Source organism: Coenobita brevimanus, chromosome 40 (assembly GCF_032717465.1).
Source record: "Coenobita brevimanus isolate Jiangsu-jjx chromosome 40, ASM3271746v2, whole genome shotgun sequence".
Taxonomy (NCBI): Eukaryota; Metazoa; Arthropoda; class Malacostraca; order Decapoda; family Coenobitidae; genus Coenobita; species Coenobita brevimanus.
In genome coordinates this window covers 45,541,652-45,553,671 of record NC_136993.1, presented here as the reverse complement: position 1 = coordinate 45,553,671, position 12,020 = coordinate 45,541,652, and the positions used below count along the sequence as shown (strand labels likewise).

The 12,020-nt window shown below is 40.6% G+C and overlaps 1 protein-coding gene across 1 annotated transcript; it reads left to right on the top strand.

Moving 5' to 3' along the window:
- Positions 1 to 6,553: 6,553 nt before the first annotated feature.
- LOC145397072 (enoyl-CoA hydratase EchA19-like) lies at positions 6,554 to 6,922 on the top strand. The gene has a single exon (XM_080270281.1). The coding sequence runs from the start codon at positions 6,554 to 6,556 to the stop codon at positions 6,920 to 6,922; it is 369 nt and encodes a 122-aa protein (XP_080126407.1).
- The last annotated feature ends 5,098 nt before the right edge of the window (positions 6,923 to 12,020 follow it).

Genomic DNA, 12,020 nt, shown 5'->3' with positions numbered 1-12,020 from the left:
CAGTACAAGGAGTTTCCAAACAATGCCCTCTCTAATTAGGGCCACTCCAGCATCCACTGCCCTACCTTGTATCTCTTTTATAACCCCATTCATATAGAGTACAGCTTGAACAACCAGGAGACATGACACATCCCTGTTTCAACCCAACCTTCAAAGAGAAAAAGTCACTCATTTCACTATCCACACACACTGCAGCCTTAGCACCCTCGTATATACTCTTCACAGCATTGAGCAACTTCCCATCCACTCCATATATTCTTAATACTTTTCACAATACTTGTCTATCCACCCTGTCATATGCTTTCTCCAGATCCATGAAGGTTTATGCAACTTCTTTCCCTTCTCTAGAAATTTTTCCACTAATGATCTAAGAATGAATATTGGATCCACACAACCTCTTCCCTTCCTAAAGCCTCCCTGTTCTTCTCCAAAGAACTCCTTTGTTATTTCCCTGACTCTGTTAATAAGTGTCCTACCATATACTTTTCCTATTACACTAAGAAGACAAATGCCCCTATGATTACCACACACTTCTTTTTCCCCTTTCCCTTTGTACAAGGGAATAGTTGTACCTGACTTCCAATCTTTTGGGACTTTACCTTCCTCCCAGGCCAATCTGCACATCTTCCACATCCATTCTACTACTATCTCTCCCTCATGCTTCAGCATTTGACCACACACTCCATCAATTCCTGGGGCTTTCCCCATTTTGACTTTCTTCATTGCTTCCACAACTTCCATCCTACTGATTTCTTCCTGTCTTCTTACCTCTCTCTTTCTCACAGCCATTCCCCAGCCACTTATACTCGCATTACTTTCATTCTCCATGTTCAACAGTTCATTAAAGTGTGCTCTACCATTTTTATCTTTCACTCCTCTACTAATTTCACTGCCACCCTTTGTGACTCTCTTTACCTCTTTCCAGAACATTTTCTTACATTCCCTCCACTTGACACTCAAATTCCTCACCACTCTCTTCTTACTCTCTGTTACTAATCTTTTCACCTCTCTCTTCCTTTCCACATATAACTCTCTCTTCTGTCTCTCAACTTTTTCCACTCCCCTATTTCTTATCCATTCTGTTTTCTTTTGTGCCACAGCCTGTTTCACCTCTTCATTCCACCATGCTCTTCTTTGCACCCCGTTTCGTCTCCTCTTCACCCCACACACCACCTCATATGCTGCACAGATTTCTTCTGTGAATGTCTTCCCACATGTTTAACGTCCCCCATCTGGTCCAATTCATATTTACCCAATGGTTCCTCCATTTCTCTCTTATATTCTGCCTTTTCCTCATCCTCTTGTAACCTTTCCAGGCTCCTTGCATCTACTCCTTCCTCCCATCCTTCACTTCTATTTCTCCATTTTACTTGGACCTTGACTCTGATCACCACCAAGTGCTGGTCAGAAAGCCCACCTCCCCCCAGCCTCTGTATGCTCTTGCATCCATTACACATTTTCGCATCCTTTCATCCACACACACGTAATCAATCATTGCCTTCCTTTCACTCAGTTCACCATCCACCCTTCTCATCACTCGCCATGCATACCTGTGGATCATTTTCTGCCTGAAGAGGGTATTGGCTGTCACCAACTCCCCCCCAGCACAAATGTCCACTAAAGCACAGCCATTCTCATCTATCTCAGCAGGCACACCCCACTCACCAACTACTTCATCCACCTTCATATTCCCTACTTTACAATTCATATCACCAATCAAAAACACTCTCTTATTCTATGCACACGTCCACGTTTTTCCAGAACTCCTCTCTCACTCTGCTTGCACGATCTCGCATTGGGGCATACACGCACACAATCGCCCACATTTGTAGTCCAACTTTCAGTCTTACCCACACAATCCTTGAGCCAACTGATCCATACTCTGTTATATTCTCCTTCCATCTGTTACTCAGAACAATACGTACTCCTTCTTTTGCCCTCTCATTCTCACCTACTCAAGCACATACAGTATACCCCATCCGTACTCCCATTTACACTCTTACCTCCCATTTAGTTTCTGTTAATCCACATACATTCACTTTTACACCCTCAAGCACATGGACAATCTCTCTCTCACCTCATTATTTGCATCTCTTACATTCCACGTCGCTATCCATATCATGTCCTTTGTTTGGTCCTTAGTCGTCAACTTTTGATCAGTCCTGGTCCGAGGCTTCTTGTTCATATTTTTAGTTAGTTGTCTTCTGGGGAGGGGCATTAACCCTCCGCCAACCCACTTACTGTCACATAAGGAACACGTGTCTGTTGGTTACAAGGCTACCATCCAGCATCGTAAATGATTTCCTGGTTAACAGGAAATCATTTAGCTGGCCACTCGATGTAGAGCTACCCTAAAAACTGGGTACCATTACACTAAGTGGGTGAATGATGGACGCCCCCACCTACCACAAAATTAAATATGCATTCAATAACTTAACACTAAAATATATGTAGCTTTTTTCCCTTTTATATATCTTCTCAATATAATATAATGGAATAGGAAGAGACATGACTGTACTAGGCCTGAAAGACCTTTTAGTGCAAAATAGACGGAGATAGAGAAGAGTGACAGCAAGCACGAAGGAAAAAGAAGGAAAGGAGAAGAGTGACAGCAAGCACGAAGGAAAAAGAAGGAAAGGAGAAGAGTGACAGCAAGCACGAAGGAAAAAGAAGGAAAGGAGAAGAGTGACAGCAAGCACGAAGGAAAAAGAAGGAAAGGAGAAGAGTGACAGCAAGCACGAAGGAAAAAGAAGGAAAGGAGGGACACTTGATGAGTTGAATAAAAGAGGAGTATTATTCATTTGTTCCTCGTATATAGACCACGCATGTTATATTGGAGAAAACATTATTTTGTAATGTTATAAGCAATGAATATTTTGTCCGAGGAAATAAGTATACTGAAAAATTATTATGATTTTGTTCTATGCCTACCGATGATTAGATATATCGTAATTGAATCATTATCAACATTAGTGACAAATATATGTTAGGCAAAACAAACCCTCATAACTGATTACCATCCCGTTCCTGTATTCATTTTCACCACATTAGAAAACATGTCGTATTGAATGATTGCTATGAATTTTCTTGAAAAAGATAACACAGGCTTAAACCCTCGTGAGATATGTGTTGGAATCAGTGTTGTCCTCATCTTGCAGCTATATAGCACGCGGAAAACATCCTGGCAATCGATAATGAATGCCTGTAAGTTAGACACAAATAAACTATGAAACATATAAAAAGCAAGCGTATAATCCACATTATCGGGCAGTGCCTGGCGGGCACGAGTGATAAGCCCGTCATCGAACATTTTGTGGCAACAAGCACACCAGCGAACAGCCTGTGCCCTTATTTGAGCGATATCACCAGACACTTCCCGGTGGTTTGGCGCCGGGCATGGACCCACGACCCTGCCATGCTCTAAAAGTTGGTTCTTTAACCAGATTGCTCTTCGGTACTTTTTTCTTGTTTTTTTTTTTTTTAATATATTACGATTCCAACGATTAGTATGCCATACCGAGCTACTGCTTTTTTTCTTTTCAGCTGTGTTGCACATGGTGATACAGCACTCAAGCGCTGCCGACCACCTACTGACAACTGGCCGACCTTACCGCTTGACCAGCTACACAGCAGTGTGGAGATCATCACAGTCATTCCCAACAGACCGTGCCCGATGATGGCATATTCCGCCAGTCACTGCCCGATAGTGTGGCTGGGGCATAACAACCTCAGTCTCGGGACTGACTAGTGTCAAGCAATAAAATTACGTCTTCAAATGAGAGAAAAAAAACACGGCTGCCAGTGTTAATTGACAGTAGTCACCAATTTGGTAACCTCTTCAATTCACTGTCTTCATTGCTGTCTCTTTCCTACCCTCTTCTCTAAACATTGTGGAGGAGAGATCGGTGTTGGTTGGGTGTTGCCATTTAAAATTGGATATTATGTTACCTAGTCTCTGTTTCATGTTACAAAACAATGTTGTATGCATCTCATGGACGTGAAAGTAATTAAGTGGAGCTGCAAGGATGAATTTTAAGGTAACCGACTCACAATATATGAAAGTTAATGATTATCTGACTAAATATATGCGTTTCCAGTGCAATGCATTTATACTGAGGTGGACCCCATAGGAAGATATTGCCTGCAGAAATGTTGGCAATACTTGAAAGGGTTTGGGCATCCCATTGGTCCCGAGTCAGTCCATTTCAGCTCTTCAGCTGCCTCTCCTTTCCTTCTTCCTTCGTGCTTGCTGTCCCTTCTCTCTCTCTCCTTCTTCCTCGCACTATGAGGTCTTTCTGGCCCAGCGTAATATTGTCTCTTCCTATTTCAATATATTTTACTGAGAAGAAATATAAAAGGCAACAAGAAGCGGTGCCAAGGCACAGCAAACCCGTCCCCGGCAGGCATTCTAGTGCTGATGTAAAAACACAACAGGATATCTTGTCAAAGATGTCACGTATCGAATTTGGAGTTAATAGGGCAGAAATTGACTATTCTTGCCTAATTGAAATTTTAGGCCGACCCACCTGACATAGACCTTCCTAGCGCCAACTGGGGGGGGGGGTTTACCCTCCTGATGTAATGAGGCATGTTATTGGAAACAGATTTGATAGATGTACCTTTAGGTTTTGGTTCCATGTCGATACGACGAATTTGAATGGAGTTATGGCAAAAACGCTTTTATTTTATTTTGGGAGGCTTACAGCCTGGGCCTTGGCCCTATTTGGAACTAAAATGTAATCACATGATCAGCGGGTCCTAGCCCCTCATCCAAGAAATTTTTGTCAAAATCGCACTAGTAGTTTTTGCGTAAAGTTGTTAACACAGACAGACAAACAAACACACAAACAAACAGACAAACAGACAAACAAACAGACAAAACGAGTGAAAACAATACCCGTTCCTAAGACCCTCTGGGAAGTGGACGGGTAATAAGGCTATAATTTAGTATTAATTTACTGAATACGCATTTTAAGACGTCATGCATCATAGAGCGTATTAACCCTAGAAATCGACGAAATATAATAACAATATTAGATTCGTTAAAGAAAGCATTGCAGGTTCTCTTCGTTAAATGTCAACATCAATTTGTCTGATTCATTAGACTTCGTGTCAGCAGCTTCAACGACCATGAATAAACGAAACTACCAGCTGACGTGCTGCTCTTCTGTGCTATGTTGCCAGTTAGGTTTTACAGATTGCTTACGCTCATTACTCCATTATACTCCACGTTCATTCATTAAATACTGTAGTATTCTCTAAAAATTGCTTTCTTCCACTTCTTAGTTATTAACCCTCATTTACATATAATGATGAGAATATTTGCTTCACCACCACTCAAGAGCTGAGCCAATCACGTTCCACCTGACAGGCTCTAGGTTCTGAGTGACTCATTCCTACCACAGGAAACTGCCCGACGTCTCCATTTACCCCAATACTTTTTTCGCAATTTCGACTTGCTCAACTGTACAATTATACAATAGAATAAATGTCTATGAAGAGTAAAGCCTAATTCCTTGTTTGTGTAAGTCTGATTTTATTGTAATAAATTGTTTGACGTTTCTGTTGCATAAGGGAATTGTAATTCATACCATGTTGCACAAATATGATTAAGTTTGATGCCAGAAATTACAGTAATGTACAGAAAAACAAAAAAATTCAACAAAGCAGGTGGATAGGTAAGACCTCAGTTTTCACATCAAAATGATTATTACTACTATACAGTACGTTCCATCTTTCGATCAGAAACCGTATATGGGTGATGTGGTCCTAAACCTGACTGGAATATACATACTAATTATTGCTTTCATGAGCCAGTTAACAGTGAAAATTATCTTTCATTTACCTAAGGTAACCAACATACGGACGTCTTTAGTATTCCATTCGTCTTATCTACAGATACTTGCATTCTGCTTTGGAAAGATTACTCAAACTGTTAGGGTTAGGTGTAGGTTTCAATAATTGATTCAGTACAAGGGCTTTCACCGTAGTGGAATCGCCTTGATGTAACATGAACAAACTAAGAGAAAAAAAATTACCATAGTCAGAAGTAAGTCCCCATGTATTGCCCGGTGTCGTATGCATGGACTGACTTATGTCCCATGTATTGCCCGGTGTCGTATGCATGGAGTCACTTATGTCCCATGTATTGCCCGGTGTCGTATGCATGGAGTGACTTATGTCCCATGTATTGCCCAGTGTCGTATGCATGGAGTGAATTATGTTCCATGTATTGCCCGGTGTCGTATGCATGGAGTGACTTATGTCCCATGTATTGCCCGGTGTCGTATGCATGGAGTGACTTATGTCTCATGTATTGCCCGGTGTCATATGCATGGAGTGACTTATGTCCCATGTATTGCCCAGTGTCGTATGCATGGAGTGACTTATGTCCCATGTATTGCCCGGTGTCGTATGCATGGAGTGACTTATGCTGGAAGTTACCGTTCAGCTCAAAGCGCATGCACTGAGTGGCCATTTAGTTTCTATTTTGAAAGTATCCGCATGTTATCTCAAATTTTGTGTCATTTATCAACAACGTTGTATGAAATACATGTGTCAGGAAGATAGTTGGATGTCTTGTCGACCTGAAGGTAACTATAGGCCGATATATGCTTCCATTCCCGAGGTGCGGAACTGCGTCAACACCCCCACGGCCGAGGCACTGTTGCAAGCCTTCAAGGACTTCAACAATGACAGTGAGGCAAAGGTAGCGGTGCTGTACGGTGTTGGCGGCAACTTCTGTGCTGGTTATGACCTAAATGAACTGGCCCAGGGAGCACCAGTCCTACCCCTTGCTGAATATGGAAGAGGACCAATGGGCCCATCCCGCTATGAGAGTGATAAGCCAGTGATTGCTGCGGTGGAAGGGTTTGCGGTGGCAGGTGGACTGGAGCTGGCACTGTGGTGTGAGCTCAGGTAGCACATTCCTTTTGGTTATTTACATATTGTCTGGTATTAATATGCTATGTTATTGTGTCTAGGTTTGGCTGTATCGGAGTCCGAGACTCTGGTAGTTTAAAGGTAGCTGATACCCTGCGAGGTGTACGAGTTCAGTACACCGTTTGTCTGTTTCAGGTCCCAGGGGGGTTATTGTGTGGGGGACTGCGGTGTTGCTTTGAAGTGGGACAGTAATAAGTATGGTATTTGGGTGTATGTTATCCTAATTGGTTTCCCTCTAGTCTTGTGTGTGTGTGTGTGTGTGTGTGTGTGTGTGTGTGTGTGTGTGTAGGTGTGTGTTGCTAAGTCCCTGTTGCAGGGAGGGGTTTATGTATATATACCGATATATACTGTATGCTTTCGTATATAGCTAAATGTGTTTCATTAGGGAATTGTGTAAGTTTAAATGGGGTTTAAATCTGATATTCGAAATTAAATTTTTAATTGCCAATACAAAGGTTGTTTGTGTATCCTTCTTTGTACATTCTGGTATGTCATTTGTACAGTTAGTTTAAAGAATCTGGAGACACCCACTTTGGGGTGACATATGCATACTGCCATGGCCGCCATCGGAGACGGAGGTGCTGGATCTGCTCTCGATTTTGTTCTGCATTTTTTTGTCATCAGTGAGACTGAGACTGATTCTGTGTGTTACAGCCCTTTCTAAAGTGACCAAGTACTGGACTTTGTGCGTGCAGTGAGTATCATGTGCATATTTATTGTAATATGAACGTTTTATGTAGTGAGTGGGGCCTGGCCAGTGTTGTGATGGGAAACAGCTGTGGCGTCGACGAACCCTCACACGGTTTAACGCTCTCTGAATAGAGTGTAGAGAACAGATGTCTCAGAACATTTGCTGTTATACTGCTGAGAAAGGATTGTGGTAATCATTACGTAAATTCTTGCTGCTAAACTGATTGTGTTTTATATAATGCGTCATATCCTCCCTCAAGGCTGATCTGGGGGTCTCGATCATGACAGTGAATGAAACGTGAGACAGTGACAGAAACAACATGGCGGATAAGGAAATAATAATAAACAGCCTGCTGTGCTTCATCAACTCGGCAGTAAAAGATTATGACATTGCTGCACTCTCAGATGTAGTGAGGACATTCTATTCACATGAAGAAATTAAGAAATCAAAGGAAATACTCTGTGGTCTACTTACCAAAGATCTCGTGTGGCGCAGAGATCCTGATAAGAAGGGAAAGGATTTGAGAGACTTGTTTGATTTCCATAATGAACTGAGTGAAGCAAAAATGAGGGTGAAGTTCGTGACAGATTCATATAAAACAATGCCTCCTGTGGGACTCCAGGTTCTGGCTCCTGTGCTGACAAACTTATCTGAAGAAATAGCTAAGATAAATGATTTGCTTCCAAAAATCTTAGATATCAAATCTGAAGTGCTAAACACAGCTGATACTGTTCGTGATATAAAGATTGATTTGTGCGACATAAAAACTAAATTCGCGAGCGCAATCACAGGCATGGAGGAAGCTGCTAAGGACATAACCATTAATGATGTTAAGGATATGGAGGATATGAGAATGAACATGCCGACACCAGGACGTAGTGTTCATGTGATAAGAGATGATGCACGTGATACGCGCAGCTATGCAGAGGCAGCATCGACGGAGAATGTGGGTGCAGCGTGGAGTGGCGGGGATGGAAGGAACTCCGCGACGGGATGCCGCACCCCAATACCCGAAAGCAAGGCGATGTTGGTCACCGTCAGGGTAAAACGACCGCTGTGCATTCAGGATCGATGCTGGGACCAAATGGGGCAGACAGATCGGCCAGACGAGGTGAGGCAGTGTGGGACAGTGTTGGTGCACCTACAACGACGGTATCCGTGGCCAGTGTGAGGACAACTACCCCATCAACTAAGGTGAACGATCCTAGTACAGGTGCCATTACAAAGAACCTTCGAGCAAATACAAGAGTGGATGAGCGACATCATTCCATGGAGAACAGTGAATGGACAGTGGTGAAATCTCGCAGTGAAAGGAAGCGAGAATATAACACTCAGAAAAGAAATTATTTCCGTGGAATAACGGGCTCAAGGAAGACAGAGAATATTATACTGAAAGCAGCAGCAAGATTTGCTGACTTGTTTTTGGGACGAGTGGATCAGGAGGTAACTAGTGATAATATAAACGAATATATTTCTAATACCTTTGGTGTGAATATAGTGGATATAACAAAATTAGGAATATTATCCGATAAGTTCAGTGCTTTTAAAATAACTGTCAGATTACAAGACAGAGAAAAACTCTTTCAGGCAGACTTATGGCCGGAAGATATTGTTATAGACAAATTTTATAACAGAGCAAAAAAGTCTATTAATAGACCTTCTATAGCATAGTTTTTTTTTTTCTTTCTTTCTTTCTTTTTCTCTGACTTTTCCTTGGGTGTTTACAGTTTTATTAGTTTACTTTTGCGTTTTCAAGGATTAACAATGCATACACACACACTGAAAATATGTACATTTAACTGCTGCTCACTTACAAAGAATATTGATTTGGTAAGAGAAATAACTAAGAAAGAGATTGATGTAATATTCTTGCAGGAAACTTTCCTAGTGAACGATAAATTATGGAAATTAGATTTTGTAAGTGAGAACTATGAGAGTGTGGGTGTGGCCGCTTATTTGTCTGATAGAGCGAAAACGGCTATGGCGGGACGTCCTGAGGGGGTCTTGCAGTTTTATACAGGAAAGACTGTAGATTTTTCATAAATCAGATCTCTCTACATGAGAACTTTATTATTTTAGATATTAATGTTAATGAAATGAGACTTCTACTAGTTAATGTCTATCTCAATAGTGATGTATGGGAGAGCCACACATTGGAGCAATACCTAGAGACGCTTGCTGCTCTCGAAGGAATTATAAATGATATGAAATATGACAATATATATTTTATTGGAGACTTTAATGCGGATCCTCACTCAGGACGGGCTTGGCGTAATCTCACAACGTTTATGCAGGAAAATCTATTAAGATGCTTTGATGTCGAGAAATTAGAGAGGAGTACTTGCACATTTATAAGCTACGGGAACACTTATAGTAGATGGTTAGATCATGTGGTAGGGAGGGATCATTATGCAATGACTGTCTCCGAATTTCAGATATTATATGGTATGATGGGATCGGATCACTTGCCGATGGCATTTACTCTCTCAATAAATGTTAACAAACCTTGTAAATTAGCAACTATTACATCCAATGAAGACGAAGCTCTGAATACAATAAACTGGAATAAATTAAGGCCTGATGAAATAAATGAAATACGTAGACGAGTTGACGATGACTTGAGTAAGCTTCGTGATCTCCCAGCTCATCTGTGTGTGACGGTGGGCTGTAGAGATGTCTCTCACCTTAATAGTATTGATCTTTTATATAATAGTATTGGTTCTGCTCTTGTAAAAGCATCACTGGAGTACACAAGAACGACTGTGCAGACAAATAAGTATAAGGTTATTCCCGGATGGAACAGGCGCGTTAAGTGCCTGCATTCGGTGGCCAGAGAGAAATATCTGCGGTGGTTAGCAACAGGTAAGAAAGCAGGGACTGTTGAACATAATGAAATGATAGCTTCTAGGAAGGATTTCAAAAAGGCTTTGAATGACTGTAAGAGGGACGAGCAGAGTGAAGTATGCGAGAGCATTATGGAAAAGTTTAGAAATAAAGATAAAAGACAATTTTGGTGTGAAGTGAAAAGAAAACAAGGGAAAATGAAAGCCACGAATATCATTGACGGTAAACAATGTAACAATGATATTGTAAAAATATTTCATAAGAAATTTTTAGCAGCACAACATGATGATACTGAAGCAAAAATTTGATTTCATGAATAACTTTAAACAGAAATGGGAAAATGGACGAAAAATGTTTATTCGAGTGTCGGTAGTGTCGCTGAGGAGGATCATAGCACGTCTGAACCCCGGGGTGGGCCATGACGGGGTCCACTCCTTGTTTTTACGGAATGTCTCTGATGAATTTTTAATTTATTTGTCTCGGTTTTTTAATGCTTGTTTTACTCATTGTTACTTACCACAGCCACTTTTAAAAGGTATAGTAACTCCAATAGTTAAGAATAGTAAGGGTAATTTAACAGACTCTAATAATTATAGACCTGTAATGCAGTCATCTTGTATATTAAAAATATTTGAGATGATAATACTGGATGTTTTAAAAGAAAAAGTTTTTCCATGTTCAAGACAGTTTGGCTTCCAGCGAGGTATGTCTACGACAGACGCTTGTTTCTTGCTTAAAGAGATAATGAATAAGTATAGTAGCAAGAGTGATAATGGCATTATAACTTTTATTGACCTCTCTAAGGCATTTGATTTAGTTAACCATTTCGTTTTGGGGAAGAAAATGTTAAGGCTGAACATTCCAATAGATGTTGTGTACATACTTATGCACTATTTAAGGAACCAGATAGCTAGTATTAAATGGAAGGGGGCGCATGGTGTACCTTGTTACGTGGAACACGGGGTTAGACAGGGTGGTGTTCTATCTCCTTATTTATTTAAACTGTATATAGACAATGTTTTATCTGAAATTACAAGCATGAGCCAAGGGTGCATGATTGGTATGAGCAGAATCAATATTCTAGCTTATGCCGATGATATTGTGCTCTGTGCGAATTCCATTGCAACCATGAATAATTTGTATACCAAATTTTCATCAATGATAAGTGATATAAAACTTAAAATTAACAAAGATAAAACAAAATGCATGTTCTTAGGCTCAAAGATCAAGCAAAATTATATAACTCATTTAACTTTAAACAGCGATGAATTAGAGATTGTATATGAATATGACTATCTGGGACACATAATTAGGCATGACCTTAAAGATGACAAAGATGTAATGAAAAGGCTTAATAAGTTTTATTCAAGTTTTAATTGCATTTTTAGAAATTTTAGTGGTATAGATATTAATACGTTCTTATTCCTTTTTAACTCGTACTGTAAGCCAGACTATGGTCTGCCTCTTTTAAACCATAAGGATACACGAAGATCATGTACATTTCAAGCATTTGAGGGGGCTTACAGTAAAGCTTTAAAACGAA

Excerpts from the sequence above, each read along its gene's own strand:
- LOC145397072 (XM_080270281.1), top strand. The coding sequence starts at position 6,554 with ATGTGTCAGGAAGATAGTTGGATGTCTTGTCGACCTGAAGGTAACTAT.